This window comes from Platalea leucorodia, assembly GCF_965183815.1.
Source record: "Platalea leucorodia genome assembly, chromosome: 11".
Lineage (NCBI taxonomy): Eukaryota > Metazoa > Chordata > Aves > Pelecaniformes > Threskiornithidae > Platalea > Platalea leucorodia.
Window position 1 is genome coordinate 24551585 of NC_138833.1, and position 16359 is coordinate 24567943.

Here is a 16359-nt window from a genome sequence, read left to right on the forward strand (position 1 = left end):
GCCGCGGGGGGCGGAGCGCTGCCGTGTGAGGGCGGAGCTCCACGGGCGCATGCGCGCTGTGTCAGGGCGGAGCTTTGCCGCGTGGGGCGGAGCCTTGCCGCGGGGAGGGCGGAGCTTCGCTGGCGCATGCGCGCTGTGTCAGGGCGGAGCTTTGCCGCGTGGGGCGGAGCCTTGCCGCGGGGAGGGCGGAGCTTCGCTGGCGCATGCGTGGTGTGTGCAGGGCGGAGCTTAGCCGCGGGGGGCGGAGCGTTGCGGTGGTAAGGCGGAGCTTTGTCGTGTGAAGGCGGAGCTCCACGGGCGCATGCGCGCTGTGTCAGGGCGGAGCTTTGCCGCGTGGGGCGGAGCCTTGCCGCGGGGAGGGCGGAGCTTCGCTGGCGCATGCGTGGTGTGTGCAGGGCGGAGCTTTGCTGCAGAGGGCGGGGTTTGCCGCGGGGAGGACGGAGCTTTGCCAGCGCATGCGCGGTGCGTCGGGGGTGGGAATCGCGCGGTGGGCGGAGGTTCCCCGCGCGGAGGGGCCAGCGTGAGCCCGGGGCGGAGGGGAGCGGAGCGGTCGTTGGGCTGCGGCTGCAGGCAGCGAGGAGGTGAGCGGGGAAAGCCCCGAGGAGGGCGGCGGGAGGCACGGAGCGGGGAGGGTGCGGTGCCGTGTGGGAGCCGGGCGGGCGGAGCTTCCTGGAGCCGGTCCGGGGGGGCGCCGCGCCGCGCCGAGCCGCGCCGCTCCGGGGCCGGGCGGCGGGGGGGGCGCCGCACCGCTCCGAGCCGCGCCGCTCCGGGGCCGGGCGGCGGGGGGGGCGCCGCTCCGAGGCGCGCCGCTCCGGGGCCGGGCGGCGGGGGGGCGCCGAGCCGCGCCGCTCCGAGGCGCGCCGCTCCGGGGCCGGGCGGCGGGGGGGCGCCGAGCCGCGCCGCTCCGAGCCGCGCCGCTCCGGGGCCGGGCGGCGGGGGGGGCGCCGAGCCGCGCCGCTCCGAGCCGCGCCGCTCCGGGGCCGGGCGGCGGGGGGGCGCCGAGCCGCGCCGCTCCGAGGCGCGCCGCTCCGGGGCCGGGCTGCGGGGGGGCGCCGCGCCGAGGCGTGCCGCTCCGGGGCCGGGCTGCGGGGGGGCGCCGCGCCGCTCCGAGGCGCGCCGCTCCGGGGCCGGGCGGCGGGGGTGCGCCGAGCCGAGGCGTGCCGCTCCGGGGCCGGGCTGCGGGGGGGGCGCCGCGCCGCTCCGAGGCGCGCCGCTCCGGGGCCGGGCGGCGGGGGGGGCGCCGCGCCGAGCCGCGCCGCTCCGAGGCGCGCCGCTCCGGGGCCGGGCGGCGGGGGGGGCGCCGCGCCGAGCCGCGCCGCTCCGAGCCGCGCCGCTCCGGGGCCGGGCGGCGGGGGGGGCGCCGCGCCGAGCCGCGCCGCTCCGAGCCGCGCCGCTCCGGGGCCGGGCGGCGGGGGGGGCGCCGCGCCGAGCCGCGCCGCTCCGAGCCGCGCCGCTCCGGGGCCGGGCGGCGGGGGGGCGCCGCTCCGAGCCGCGCCGCTCCGGGGCCGGGCGGCGGGGGGGCGCCGCTCCGAGCCGCGCCGCTCCGGGGCCGGGCGGCGGGGGGGGCGCCGCTCCGAGCCGCGCCGCTCCGGGGCCGGGCGGCGGGGGGGGCGCCGCTCCGAGCCGCGCCGCTCCGGGGCCGGGCGGCGGGGGGGCGCCGCTCCGAGCCGCGCCGCTCCGGGGCCGGGCGGCGGGGGGGGCGCCGCTCCGAGCCGCGCCGCTCCGGGGCCGGGCGGCGGGGGGGCGCCGCTCCGAGCCGCGCCGCTCCGGGGCCGGGCGGCGGGGGGCCGCCGCGCCGCGCCGGGGCCGGGCGGCGGGGGGGCGCCGCTCCGAGCCGCGCCGCTCCGGGGCCGGGCGGCGGGGGGGCGCCGCTCCGAGCCGCGCCGCTCCGGGGCCGGGCGGCGGGGGGGGCGCCGCGCCGCGCCGCTCTGCTCCGCGGCCGGGCGGCGGGGGGGGCGCCGAGCCGCGCCGCTCCGCGGCGGGGGGGCGCCGAGCCGCGCCGCGCCGCTCCGCTCCGCGGCCGGGCGGCGGGGGGGCGCCGAGCCGCGCCGCTCCGGGGCCGGGCGGCGGGGGGGCGCCGAGCCGCGCCGCTCCGGGGCCGGGCGGCGGGGGGGCGCCGAGCCGCGCCGCTCCGGGGCCGGGCGGCGGGGGGGCGCCGAGCCGCGCCGCTCCGGGGCCGGGCGGCGGGGGGGGCGCCGAGCCGCGCCGCTCCGAGCCGCGCCGCTCCGGGGCCGGGCGGCGGGGGGGGCGCCGGGTCGGCGCCGGCGGGGGGGCGCCGGGTCGGCGCCGGTGGGGGGGGGTCCGGCCGGAGCCGGTGGCGTGGGCTGCCCGGAGCCACGCTGAGGGCTCGGCGGGGCTTCCACGTGCGGCGGTGGCGTGGGGAACGGTGTCCCCGCAGGGTCCAAAAGCAGGGAGGGCTGCGTCTCGCGGCATCTCGGAGCCCGGGGCTTTTGGTCGGCCACGTTGGTTCCCCGGGCCATGCCGGCAGGTGTAGTTTCTATGGTCGTGGCTGCCGGGCAAACCGCTTCTCTTTTTGCCTCCTCCTTTCCAGTGTCACCTTCTGCGTCCCGTGCAGAAAATCCTGCGTGCTTGATTCCGCTCGCTGCTCAGGTAATGGCGCGTCTGGGGCTGCGGGAGCGGGGAGAAACACTTGCCGGTTCAAGGACGCCAGGGGTGCGCCACATCAAAGCCAGAGGAAAGGCAAATCTGCTGCCCGTGCAGAAAAGCCGAGGACAAACTGCAGGTAAGAGAGCGCGCCTCCTTCCTGCAGTGCTCCCTTGGGAGTTACGGATGTTTGCCTTCCAGGCAAAAGAACAGACTTTGCTCTAGGAGAAATGAAGAGCTGCCTGTTCCCTTCTTTCGGGTCCGGTGTTTCACTTCTGGTTGGTCGTGCTAATTGGATGGGCGAGCTGGAAATAGCCTTTTGTTTTGATACGCAGAAGTAAATTGTTAGTAATACGCGGTGTCAGTAGAGTTCATTTTTGAGCACCTAGGTGCCAGTGGAAACGTAAGGAATGAAGCTCGATGGCAACTGATACTTAAATTTAGTTTTCCGTGATTTTTCTTTGCCATTCGGGCGTGGATGGCACGGTGTCCTGTGGCTCGGTCCACGTTCTGTTCCGTGGAGCCTTCGGTCTAGGACTTTGAAGTAAGAAAGTTTGTCCTTCCAGAAAAGGGCTAGTCGCTCCTAGGATTGAGGTGTGGACTTGCAGAGTCTCTTAGGCACGTGCTCGGAATTGGAGGCGAATTTCACTTGATGTTGCTGCTGTTTGTCTTCACTTTCCTTCCTTTCCCCACGGCTCCATCAGGAGTGGGAGCTCTGAATCATCATTTTGTTTTCAGTCTCAAACACGTTTTTTTACCCAAGGAGGTGCTACGTTTAGAAGTTAATGAGTTTTGTCACAAACGCGTCGGTCGATGCGATTGCGTTGCGATTGTTAAAACCCGCAAAATAACACCAGTCTTACGGATCTGGCCTATTTCTTCCGAACGCGGATTCGTCACGTGCAAATCGGGATACAGGTCGTCTGCGCTTCGTGCTGAGACAGGGATGAGCTCCCAAAGGCAAAAAATACAAGGTCGTGGGGGTTGTTTTTGTTTGTATTTGGGGGCGGGGGGGGGTGGATTTAAAAGAAGAAAAAGAGCGCAGTGTTGACTGGTGGCAGCCTGCAGAGCTCTTTTGCTGCCCGACCTCTCCTTTTCCTCTCTTGAACTCCTCTTTCGTGGCTGTAATTGTCGTTTGGAGACGTTCGGAAGAGCGGTTCAGTGACTTGCCTGGGTCCGTGTGCCAGTAATACCAGGAAGGGAAGCGCTTGAACCGGTAGCAAATCAAGTTGGCTACAAGCAGAGGTTCCGAAGGAAGAACAACGATAACGGGAAGCGAATAGCAAGTTCCCAAAAAATGGGCGCGTGTCAAACGCATCCGAGTTTTATGGCCAAATGTTGTTTGGCAATATGTTCCAAACGGCTATTTTTTCCTTCCCTCGGTTGTAGTCTTTGCAAAACTTCACAAAACCAGGAAGCTTGGGACTCCTACCCAGCTTTATGCTACGGGTTTTTTTTTTTCCTCTCTCAGCAGAGTGTCAGCTGCCGCCGTTTCACCGTGGTCGCCCTTTCTTCTGCCGTGAAAGTGCAAGACGGACGGAAAGGCTCCATAGCGGTCTGCGAGTACAAGGTACGTCCGCGATGCGTGTCCGCGTTTTTCCTAAGGCGCTTGTAGTACGGACTTCAAAGTTAGCGTCAAGAATGTGCCGGCTCTCCTTCCTTCTGTAGTTTTTCTAGGAACTGTTTTAACGCAGATACTAAAAGTCAAAGAAGGTCTGCGCTGGAGCGTGTTAATGCCTGTGCAGAATCGGCTTCCTTCCGTTTATTTTGCCTTCCTGAAAGCGCAATCTTGTGTTTCTGTGCGCTTACTAGGAAATGCTATTGGGAAAATAATTGCGTCGTAAAAGAGGAAAGACAATGTTTGTGAGAGTTCAGGTGTTCGGAAGAAACAGGCTTTGTTTTCGTCATAAAAGCTGTGTGCTTTTTCAGTCAATAAGTTTTTAAAATGTCTTACAGTAGTACTTGAAAAGCTTACTGCGATACTAGCGTCCGTACTAAAAGCGATCAAGGTCCAAGGAGAGACGTGGACAAAAGAGGAGGAATCGGCGTCGCTTTCCCGAGAAGCATTGCCAGCCTTGTAAGTAGCGACAGCGAGGCCTGACGTGGTTTCGGTGAGTTACTGCTTCGGCAGCGTCCTTTTTCCTTAACCTACAGCGTGTGATTTCTTACTTCAGCTGGAAAGAGATTTTCCAGAATGGAAATCTTTCTCATTCAAAGAAGTTGTGTTTTATGAGCTCCCCATCAGAGTGGGGATCTTCAGAGATGATGCGCTTGGCAGTAGAAGTCAGCAGCAGCAAGACTTTCCACTCTCTTAAAAAAAAAAAAAAAAAGAAAAAAAAAAAAAGTCCGTTTGCTTCCAAAGACCCGAGCACAGCACGTCTTCCAGAAGTTGATGGCATCGCTGGTTCTCAGTTGCAACAGCCGAGATGTCATCAACACGCGTTCCTCTGCGTGCTTCGGCGCAGCCAAAAGCGTTAGCAAATCTGCCGGTCCTTTTTGGTAGCCTTACGTGTTGCAGCCCCGGGGATTGGATTCTGCCCCCAAAGTAAAACCGTATGGGGGATCTCTTCTGTCATGGATTTTTCTCTCCTAGATGTAACTTTAGGAAAAAAAAGTTAAAATTGGATATACAAACTGCCTTGCGTTGTTTCAGCTGTAACTGCCAACTAGCTGTGGTGTACAATTGCTTAGGTGTGTTTAAGCAGTTAGGTATTTGTTCTGAACATTGACCAGGAGAGGCAACTGAACGTTACGGGGTGTTTTCCCCCCCGCTCTTTTGACGGAGTGCTCTGAAGTACTTTCTGTCTGGCTTTCAAGGGTGCGTTTCCCTGGCAGTTCAGCAGCATCTCTCTTGGGCGGCGCGGCTGGCCAGGTGTCGCTCCTAATGACGTAAGGCGCAAAAAACCCCTGGTCAAATGATAACTGCGTATCTTGGAGACAGATAATCTACTGGTATCGATTCACAGCTGTGCAAGTTAAATTAACGCCAAAGGAAAATCCAGTCCTTCTCCAGCAGAAGTATTTTTATTGGATGTTTATAAACACACGCACAGCTTTTTTTAGTATAAAGCGAATTGCTGCGATTTGTCCTTTGGTTATCCTTTTACCCTCGAAAGCGTTACGCTTCCCTTCCAGCTTTGTGGACCGAGCCAGCAAGATGTGCAGCAGCAGCTGCGAGGGCCGTAGCTGTTGCGGCGGACCTGTAAGCGTAGATTCTGATTGCGGTACGCCCTCATCCTGCAGCCTCGCAGGGTCGTCTCCTTGCAGCCATGCCGTAAGGAAGGGGTGAGACGTTTTCCAACGCCGGCAAGAGCGTGTGCTTTTATGCGAAGAACGTGTTCGGAATCGTACCGTCTCAATGCTGATGGGAAGCATTCAGGTCGCTCTAGCTTTTAAAGGATGTCTTGTATTTGGAGCTGACCTGCTTACCTTGAATCCTCCTTGAGCTCAACTGCTCTCCTCTCCCTTGCTCTGACTGAATTCCTCTACTCGCTGCTGTGCTATTTTTTTCACATGCTGAAATATCGCTTGGGCTTTTTGTTTTTCAGGTGTCTTGTTGCAAGCGTCTCGTGATGCTCGCTAGGTACCCCCCGGCCCAGGTTGGCCTGCCTGTCGTGAAGCGTCCCGAGGGTAAGGGGCCGGCCCCGTGCCTGGAGGCTCCCGGCTCTGTCTCCGGCGGGTGCCCCGCGGGTGCGGCAGCGAGGGCTGCGTGGTGGGGCGAGTCCCGGGCCAAGAGGGTGCGGGGAGGTTCGTTGCCCCAGGGAGCCCGTCCCAGCGCGGGAACGGAGGGGGAGCATGGCAGAGCAGAGCCTGAGCGAGAGGTGCGGCACCGTCCCCCGGCAGGCTCCCCCCGCGGCGTGGGGCAGCCGCCGGCTTGCGGGACAGGGGCCGGGGGGGGCTGCAGCCGTTTGGGGGGGCTGTCCCCATTTTATTTTTCTGGCGGAGCTCCCCTTTTCGGGGGGGCGCCTACATATGTAAATGGCATTATTAAAGTAGCTGTTTTCCTTGTTTTGTGCCTTCTTTGGGGGGGTGATTAAAAAGTGTGGAGGGGCCTGGGGGGTGATGATGTCATTTGGGGCCCCCCAACGTCACGGGGGGCGGGGGCGTGATGATGAAACAGAGGAGCAGGTGAGTGGGGGATGAAGGTGTCACGGGGAGGTTTCCCCCCAGAGAAGGGGGGTCACAGCCCCAAAATGCCTGAAAACTCGTGTGTGTGTGTGTGTGTGTGTGTGTGTGAGTGATTAACCATGTTAAAAACTGGAAATACGGGTGTGAGGCATTGCAGTAGAGAAAAATCTCTCGCCTTTATATATATATATAGAAAAATAATATTCATTTTTATGTGTGTGTATATATATATATGTAAAAGGATTTCAAAATACAAACCTGTACCTGCTATGTTATAGAAATTATTAAAAAATCTCAATGGAGATAGATAGGGTTTTAAAATAAAAAAGAACTTGTCTCTATGTTAAGAAATAAAGGAGTTTAAAATGCAAAAAGAGATGATGTAGGTGAAGGAATTTAAACCAGAAGTCAGTCTGGATAGGTAGAGGTACCTACGCTTACCCTGTGTCACCGAGTAAGCCTAAGTAGGTATCCCGTGTAATCGAAGTAAAGGTTCTATGGAAGTGTAAACAGATAACTAAGTCTAAAGAGGTAGGATTGTAAGTAGATACCAAAGTCTAAAGAGAGAAGTCGAAGATATCAAAGTGTCAAAATATGCAAGTCCAAGAGCAAAATATCCAATATCCAAGAGCAACACAGTTTGGGGCTCCCAGGAAAGCTGAATCCGCCTGGATTTGTGCAGCTGGAAAGCAAGCACACACACACTCACACCCCCCACGCCCCCCCCGCATTTTACCGCAGAAAACCAAAAATGACCCATTGTTATGATGTGGAAAAGCGCCGGAAAACCCCAGAACTGAATATTTTGGAAAAGCAGAAACCCCCAAGTTTTGTATGATGTAAAAGAAAAAACAAAAAACAACAACAACAACAAACAAAAAAACCCCAAACGAAAAGCCCGCGCCAATTTGGGCCAAATCTGGGGTGAACCGCGGGCAGTTTGAGGGGCATTGCTGGGGATTAGCTGGCGTGGATTCCTTCTCTGGAGCGGAATATCCGTTGCAGGTTATCCCAGGTGAGTTATCTGCTGTGGATTATGCCGGGTGGACCCCCTGGTGTAGGTCATTCCCCACCCGTGTCCCCCCGTGCACCTTTCTACCCACACATAGCCGCTGTCCGTCCGTCCGTCCCCGTCTCCTCCCCCCTGTCCTCCTCTGCGTGTCTCTCCGCCCTCCCGAGTGCTCTCCACCCGAACGTCCCCCCACACAAGGTTTTTCCCCCCGTGCGGTTTTTTTTTTTTTTTCCCCCCGGGACGTGCCCCCCGCGTCCCCTGCCCTCCAGTCTCGCTCCCAGCTCCACCCCTCCCCTAACTCCTTTGCTTCTGGACCCCCAGCTCCGCACGGGCCACGGGCAGCCTGGGGAGCTTCACCCCGAGCCGTTCCTTTCCCCCCTGGGCAGCAGCGGTTCTGCCGCTGCTACAGGCAGGCGCTTTCTGGACGGGCGAGGGGCTGGGACGACCGGAGGCTGCTGCATGCTCCGGTCTGACCGAGACCCTGTTCCCTGGGGACCTGGCACAGAGAAAGGCGAGGGACTTTCTGCACTGCCCCTGGCCAGAGCCGAGCGGGAGGGGCTGCCCCGAGCCGGGCAGGTTGGCGCTGCCCTGGGTCGTTGCCGGCGGTGGGGGTACCCGGAGCCGCGGGGGGTCTCGGCAGGGCTTCCGGGTACGTCGGCGGCGAGGGGAACGGTTTCCCCGCAGGCTCAGAAAGCATGGATTGCTGCACGGGGCTTCCGGTCGGCCATGTTCGTTCCCCGGGGCATGCCGGGAGGTGTAGTTTATATGGACGTGGCTGCCTGGAAGCCGCACTGCTCTCGGGCACTTTCGGTGCACCGTAGTCGTTGCTACCGCTGCGGCCCCTGCGGCACGAGGTGCAGTTTTGTTGCAGGTTTTCTGTGGTTTTCTGCGGGCTTCCAGCTATGGCTACTCCCCAAGAAGCGGCGCGCCTCCGGACTCTCAGTGCTGCCGCCCGGGATCTGCGCAGGCGCAGTGCAGCCCACATGATCCACGCTGCCAGCACCAGTAACAGCAATGGGATACTGCGGTGCCTGTGGAGTCATGCCGCTGCGATCGTTGCTGCCTGCCGGTAAGGAAACGCCGCTTCCGCCCCGCGGGCGCGCTGTCGGCAGGTGCTTGGCGCCCAAAACGCAGACGGCAGCGCTGCCGCCGCCCCTGGGCAAGCGCTGCGCACTGGGTGCTCGCTGCTGCCGCCGACGCCACCTTCTTCGCTGTTACCACAGCGTGGTGGCGTGCCGGGCGCGATTGGCGGTGGTGGGTGAGGGCCAGGAGCACCAGGGAGGCGAGCGAGCTCCTTTGAGTGTGCAGGGGTGTCTCCTGCCTGCTGGCTGCCCGGGGGTGGTGGGACAGGAAGCTTCAACCTGCCCGCTGCGGCAGGCTCTTGGTCTGCTGGAGGCGAGCTGGGCCAGGGCAGCCCCAGGGAGTTACCTAAAAGCTGATAGAAGGGAAGAGGGGAAGGAGGCGGATATCCCCTAGGCGCAGAGGCGGGGCGCCTCCCCGACTCGCCAGAGCTCCCCCTGAGCCTCTCTTGGCCCTGCTCACCCCGTGCAGCTGCCCCCTGCTCCAGCACCTCCCCTGAAGCCTGTCCCATAGCACGAGATTGCCCCCAAGCCCTGTTGTGAAGACCACAAGCTGGCTCTCAAGTGGGCTGGATTCTCTCTTAATGCGGGTGCCGTTACCAGCAGTGCGGGGAAGGAGCAGCGTCTCCAGAAGCCCCTGCAGAAGGAAGGGCTTTGGCCAGGGGTGATCTATGGTAATAACGGTCGCCACTTCTTCTTTCCCTGTCCCAGAGGCCGCGCTGAGGACGCGGTTGTCCATTCCTCCCGTGGGGATGCTGCTGACAGCACCTGCCTCAGGCTTGCGTGGGTTGTCTCTGCCTGACCTCGCTCTCCTTGTGGTGTGGGGGCGAAAAGGGACAGGAGGAGCGCTTACTGGCTGCAGACAGGAGCTGCTGCAGCTGAAGCCGGAGAAGCTGGAGAAAGGTAAAGAAGAAGAAACGGAAGGCCATCTGGCTGACCGTTGCAGGCAAGAGAGAGCCTGCCTCTCCGGGTGGGAAGGGATCTCTCTTTGTAGTGCACCGCAGGCTAGACCACCAGTGTGCACCACAGGGCCTGTAGGCATAACCCAAAGCGTGGTACAGCCGCGTAGTGCGCGAGCAAGCGAGGCTACGTGTCTAGGAAACCTTGTCTCGTAAGAGCTGTAAGACATCCACATATTCTTTTAGGTGGACAGCCGAGTGACTGGAGTTACAGAAGAGGAAGGGAGGAGAGAAGGAGGAAAAAGCATCTGAACTGGCCAATTCTCCCAGCAGCACTGAGAGCGAGAGCTGTGGTGAGCCCCGGCCCCTCAGGGACCTGTCACCCCTTGTCTGTGCCCTGGTCCCTCCCTGCCCCTTCCCTGGCCCTCTCTCTTTTGCGTGCTGCTGTGATTTTTCTTTTTTTGTTCTTCCCTGTACCTGTTCTCTTTTCACTGTTCTTCTGTCCTGCTCCCTTTTCCTCTCTCCCTTCATCCATCTTGTTCTACCACCCCCTGCTTTTTTTTCTCTCTCTGCACCTTTGGCCTGCTCCTTCTCCTTCCTTTTGTTGTCCTCTGTCTCTGTCCTGCAGCCCATTGTTGTTTTTCCCTTTTCCATCTTTTTGTCCTGATCTGAATCCATCTCTTTTTCTGTCCTGTTCCCTGATGTTCTTTTCCTCTTTGCACCTGTACATGCCGCTCTGTGTCCCTGCCTCCCTGTGTCTGTCCTCCCTCCCTTCTTCCCTTCCTCTCTCTATCCCCTTGTCTTGCTCACTGTTGCTACGTGTTGCTACGAATTTTTTCTATTCTGTATCTCACTGTCCCTGTTCTCCTTCCTGTTCATCTCTTACTGACCCTTTGTGCTGCTCCCTGTCCCTATTTTTTATTGCTTCCCCTCTCTGTTCCTGTTTGTTCTCGTGGTCCACCTCTCTGTTGTTCTTTCTGTTGCTCTCGTATGTTCTCCATCTCAGCATCCTGCTCCCTGTCCCTCTCTCTCTTGCAGTATCCCGCTTTCTGGCTCCCTGTCCCTCACCTGTTTTCTAGATCGCTCTGTCCTTCCTCCAGTCTTTCCTTGTCCCTCTGGCCTGCTACCCGTCACTGGTTCGTTCTTTTGTCGTCTCTCTGCCTTGCTGCTGTCACTCTCCTCCTCTCTCTGTCTCTAATGTTTCTTTCACCATCTCTTCCCTGCTCCCTGCTCCTTCTCTCTTTTCTCTCTGTTCTCCATCTTCCCTGTAACTCTTTGTCTGTATATCTCCATACCACTTGTTCTCCCATTGTTTCTCACTATAACCCCCCGGCCCAGCTCGCTGTCCCATTATTCCCCTCTGTTCTGCTCCCTTTTTTCTCATCCTGCAGCCCAGCGATGGTTTTTCTTTCTCCCTCTCTTTGTCCCGATCTCTCTCTTCAATCCCTCTGGCTTGTTCCCTGTCTTTTTGTCTCCCTCCCTCCCTCCCTTATTCCTCTCATTTGATTTCTCTCTTGATCTGTCTGTTTGGCTCCTTGCTCATCATTTTCTCTCTCTTTCCCTCTGTCCTGCTCCCTGACCCTGTTTTTCTTCTGCCATGTCCTTGCAGGCTCCTCATCCCCTTTTTTATTGACTTATCCATCTCCCTGTCCTTTTCCCTGTACCTTTCTTTCTCTGCTCCTCACTCCTCCCTCATTTTATTTTTCCTCTTTCTGTTCTTCTGTCCTGCTCCCTATCGCTGTATTTTCGTTTTCTGTATCTGCTGCTCCAGAAACAACCGCCAACTTGTCCCAGGGGAAGGATGAGGGTACAGGCAGCGAACCCCATAGCAGACTCACTCCTGGGCCTTCTACGCATTAATGAATAAGCACTTGCTGTCTCCTTTGCACTCATGGCTGTGCTTGTACTCCTTTGTACTTGGTGAGTGGCTGTCAGAGAGTCCAAGGGAGCAGGTTACACGGTGGGTGTCAGGGGCCATGGCTGCAGCTGTGGGCTGGGGCTGGAGGAGCCCCAGGGGGGACAGTGAGGCTGATGGTGATGGCCCCTCTGTGTAAAAGGGCTGCAGCCCCAGAGGATGGTGCTGCTGGGGCATGCCTGCTGGAGAATGCTGACGAGTTGCAAGGATGTTTCCAACCCACCGGTGCAACAGGCTGAAGTCAGTTGGAGTCAGGCCCCATCAGGGCAGGTCCCAGGGATTTTCTGAGAGCTGGTGGAGAGGATGCGGGAAGAGGGGCAGGAGATGGCTGCCCCCACCCCTCTGGGTGCCCACCCTCTGGAAAAGGCACTGGGTGCCTCCCCAACTCAGCAAAACTTCTCCAGCCCTGCTCGCCCCATGCAGCTGCCCCCAGCTCCAGCACCTCCCCTGAAGCCTGTCCTGTAGGCATGGTCTGCCCACAAACCCTGTCCTCATGGCAGCAAGCTGGCCCTTGAATATGCTTTATTCTCCTTAAATGCAGGTGCTATTAGCATCAGTTCAGGGAAAGAGCGACGTCTCCAGCAGCTCCTGCAGAAGGAGGGGTTCCTGCCTGAGGAGAGCTACAGTCATCCCTGTGGATAATGGTTGCTTGTTCTTTCCCTCTCCCAGAGGCAGCACTGAGGACTCGGTTGGCGGTTCCTCTCCAGGGATGCTGGTGATTGCATCTGGCTCAGGTTTGTGTGGGTTGCCTTTGGCTTCATTCTCCTAGCGGCATGGGCAAAAATGGACAGCTGGACGCTTCCTGGCTGTGGACAGGAGCTGCCGCAGCTGAAGCTGGAGAGGCGAGAAAAAGGTAAAGCAGCTGAAGAATAAAATAAAGAGGAGCCAGCCGGCAGCTGCCTCCAGCTGCAGACAGGAGACAGCCTGCCTCTCAGTGTGAGGAAGGATCCCTCTTAGTGTAGCCCTCAGCAGACCCAATTGCCAACGTGCACTGCAGGGTCCATATGCGTAACTGGAAGCACAGTACAGCCAGGTAACATGTGCACGTGTGAGGCTACGTATCTGGGAAGCCTTGTATTGTAAGAGCTGTAAGACACCAGTCTGTTCTCTTAGGTGGATGACAGTCAAGCAACCGGAGCCATGGGGCCAGGGGAGAGAGAGAGAGAGACAAAGACACGTCCGAGCTGTCCAGTTTTCCAAGTGGCTTGGAGAGCGGGAGCTGCAGTGAGTCCTGGACCCTTGGGGCCGTGTCGTCCCTATTCTGCATCCTGGTCCTTCCCTGCCCCGCCTTCTCTTTCTCTCGCTGCTGTCATTTTTTTCCGCTTCCCTGCACGTCTCCCTCCCTCATTCTCCAAGTCCCCCTCTTTATCTGTTGTTCTACCCCTATGTTTTTTTCCTCTCTCTGTGCTTCTGTCCTGTTCCCTGTCCTTCTTTTTTCATCCTCTGTCTCTGTCCTGCAGCCCATAACTATTTTTGTCTTTCTTCATCTATGTCTGTCTTCCTATCCCAACTTTTAAAATTTTTCCTCGCCTGCCCTTTAGCCCTTCACAGTTCCCACCCCTTACCTCTCTATCTTCATGTCCCTATTTTTTAATTCCTTTATCCCTGCTCTGTATTCTAAATAGACTTTTTCTTTCTTCAATTCTCTCGTTCCAGGTCCCTGTCCCTGTCTTTTAACTTCTTCCCTCTCTGTCCCACAGCTGCTTTTTGTCTTTATCGTTCTCTCTCTGTCTGGCTCCATGTCCCTATTCTTTAATTCCCCTTCAGCTTCAGTCTTTCCCCTTCAGCTCATCAAGGTTTTTTGGCATTTCTCAGTTTATCTCTGTCCACCTCACTGTCCCCTTTTTAAAATCCTCCCTCTCTGCCCTGTGGCCCATCGCTATTCTTTGTTTTTCTCCATCTCTCTCAGGCTGATTCCTTGTCGCTTCCTCCTCTCTGGCCTGTAGCCCATCGCTATTTCCGCCCCCCCCCCCCCCCCCCCCCCCCGTACCTCTCCCTCTGTGGTTCCATTTCCCTATTTTTCACTCCCCTTTCTCTGTCCTGTAGGCGATTGCTGTTGGATTGGGTTTACGTGGCAAGGTTTTGTTAGCTGGGGCAGGGCAGGGGCTGCAGGGGTGGGTTCTGTGAGAAGACACCAGGAGATGCCCCTATGTCAGGCACAGCCACTTCCAGCTCCGAGATGGATCTGCAGCCGGTCCAAGCTGAGTCCATCGGCAATGCTGGTTGTGCCTCTGGGATGGACATTTAAGAAGGGGTAAAAAATGCTGCGCAGATGCTGTGACAGGGAAAACGTGAGTGTGAAACAGCCCTGCAGACGCTAAGGTCGGTGACGAAGGAGGGGAAGGAGGTGCTCCAGGCACTGGAGCAGAGATTCCCCTGCAGGCTGTGGTGAAGGCCATGGTGAGGCAGGTCGTCCTCCTGGAGCCCGTGGAGGTCCGCGGTGGAGCAGACATGCACTTGCAGCCCATGGAGGACCCCACGCCGCAACAGGTGGATGTGCCTGAAGGAAGCTGTGACCCCATGGAGAGCTTGCGCTGGAGCAGGCTCCTGGCAGCACCTGTGGCCCCGTGGAGAGGAGCCCACACTGGAGCAGAAGAAGAGCACGAGGAGGAAGGAGCGGCAGAGATGATGTGTGATGAACTGAGTGCGACCCCTGCTCCCTGTCCCCCTGCATTGCTTGGGGGTGGGATGTAGGGAAGTCAGGAGTCATGGAGATGAGCCCAGGAAAAAAGAGCAAGGCGGTTTTTAGATTTGTTCTTATCTGTTGATAAGATAAGAACAAATAAGATAAGAACAAATAAAACAAAACAGAATAAGATAACAACAAATCTTGTCCTACTCTTGATTTTGATTGACAATAAATGGAATTAATTTCCCCAAGCTGAGTCTGTTTTGCCTGTTACAGTAATTGGTGAGTGACCTCTCTGTCCTGTTCTTGACCTACAAGTTTTTTTTGTTGTATTTTGTCCCCCTGTCTTGTTGAGGAGGGGGAGCGATAGAGCGGCTTGGTGAGTACCCGGTGGCCAGCCGAGGTCAACGCACCACAGTTGCCTTCTGTCAGGCTCCCTGTCCCTATCTTTCAATTCTTGCCTATGTTTCTTGTACCCCATCGCTTTTGAAACTTTCTTTCTACTTCTCCATCCTTATTTTTTAAATTCTTGCATAGGTTTCTCAAACCCAGTTGCTTTTTAAATTTTCTTGCTACCTTTCCCTCTCTCTGTCTCCCTGACCTAATTTTAATTTCTTGCCAGTGTTTCTTGTACCCCATCGCTTTTCAAATTTTCTTCCTACTTCTCCTTCTCTGCAGCTCCGTGTACCTGTTTTTTTAATTCTCGTGTATGATTCTTGTATACTGTTGCTTGTAAAATCTATTTCTGTCTCCCTCTATCCATCTTCCTGTCTCTAATTGGTAATTCTTCCCTCTCTGTCCTCTACCCTGTCACTTTTTACACTTTCTACATCTCCCTCTTTCTAGCTCCCTGTCCCTATGTGTTAGTTCTTCCCTATGTTTCTTGTACCCTGTTGCTTTTAGAAAATTTTCTTTCTACGTCTACCTCTATCCCGCTGTTTCTATTTTTTTATTTCTTGCCTATGTTTCCTTTCCCCTGTCACTTCAGAATTTTCCCTGTCCCTTGTCTTGTCTGTCTTGTTGTCCTGCTGGTCCCTTCTGCCTCTCTCTCCTGCTCCCTGTCTCTCTTATTTATTCCTCCATCTCTCTGTCCCTGTTCACCCCTGCAGTCTTTCTTATGCTCTCCTCTCTCTACACAGTTGTCCTGCTCCCTGTCCCTCTCTTGTTCGCAGCATCCCATTTTCTGGCTCCCTGTCCCACACCGCTATGTGCCTCTGTCCTTCCTCCTGCTTTTCTCTTCTCTTTTCTCCCTCTGTCCTGCTGCATTTGGGCACTGAGCCTTGCAGCCAACTCACTGCCAAGATTTCTTATGTGCATTAATGAATAAACTTTTCCTGCCTTGTCTGTGCCCTGGATGTGTTTGCAGCCCCTGGGTGCAGAGCATGTGGCTGTGGAGAGGTGCAGGGGAGGGGGTGATGTGCTGTGGGGCTTTGGCAATGGCCCCTATTCCTGATGGGCCCTCGCTGGGGCAGCCCCAGGTGTGGCCAGTGAGGCTGAGGATGGGGCTGGCCCTGCTGTGTGAAGGGGCTTTAGCTGTAAAGGAGGCTGCCTGGGTATGCCTGCTTGAGAAAGCTGATGAAGGGGAATGGGCTGAGGAGGGAGTCCTGCAGGCAGGTGCCTCCAGCAAGGAATGGCCAGTCTGTGTGGTGAGGAAGGATCCCTCCGAGCTGTCCCTGACAGGGCAGACACCAGCACACAGTGCTAGGAGCTCAGTGCCTCTGTTGGCTATGTGGGTGAGCCACCAGGTATTGAGGAAGCCTTGTGGATGAGGAGCATAGAGGTGTCTGCTGCATGCTGCTGAATGGGCGAGGGTCCGGCATGCAGCACTGCAGAGGAGGAAGGGGCAGAGGCAGAGAGAGAAGCGTCGAGGCGATGAAGGTCTCCTGCTGGCACCAGGAGCTGTGGTGAGTCACGCGTCCTGTCCTCTGCATCCTGGCCCATCTCTGCCACCCTTCTCCAGATGTCTGCCTGCCTCCCTTTCTCGGTCTCCCTCTCTGCCCACCTACCTGCATGGCTCCCCAAAACTTGTTATTCTTCTGCCAACTCTGGAGAATACCCCGTTGCATTTTAAATTTTTTCTATGTGTGTCTCTA

General features: G+C 58.1%; 1 protein-coding gene across 1 annotated transcript; it reads left to right on the forward strand.

The window, feature by feature from the left end:
- The first annotated feature begins 497 nt into the window (after positions 1-497).
- LOC309596118 (uncharacterized protein) lies at positions 498-6281 on the forward strand. The gene is made up of 5 exons (XM_082323886.1): positions 498-581; positions 2552-2743; positions 4076-4174; positions 4561-4681; positions 6153-6281. The coding sequence occupies exons 2-5, from the start codon at positions 2614-2616 to the stop codon at positions 6175-6177; spliced, it is 375 nt and encodes a 124-aa protein (XP_082180012.1). The 5' UTR covers positions 498-581; positions 2552-2613; the 3' UTR covers positions 6178-6281.
- Positions 6282-16359: the final 10078 nt, after the last annotated feature.

Coding starts and splice junctions, on each gene's coding strand:
- LOC309596118 (XM_082323886.1), top strand. CDS start 2,614: ATGGCGCGTCTGGGGCTGCGGGAGCGGGGAGAAACACTTGCCGGTTCA. Junction 2,744..4,075: donor AAGCCGAGGACAAACTGCAG/GTAAGAGAGCGC, acceptor TTCCTCTCTCAG/CAGAGTGTCAGCTGCCGCCG. Junction 4,682..6,152: donor CGAGAAGCATTGCCAGCCTT/GTAAGTAGCGAC, acceptor TTTGTTTTTCAG/GTGTCTTGTTGCAAGCGTCT.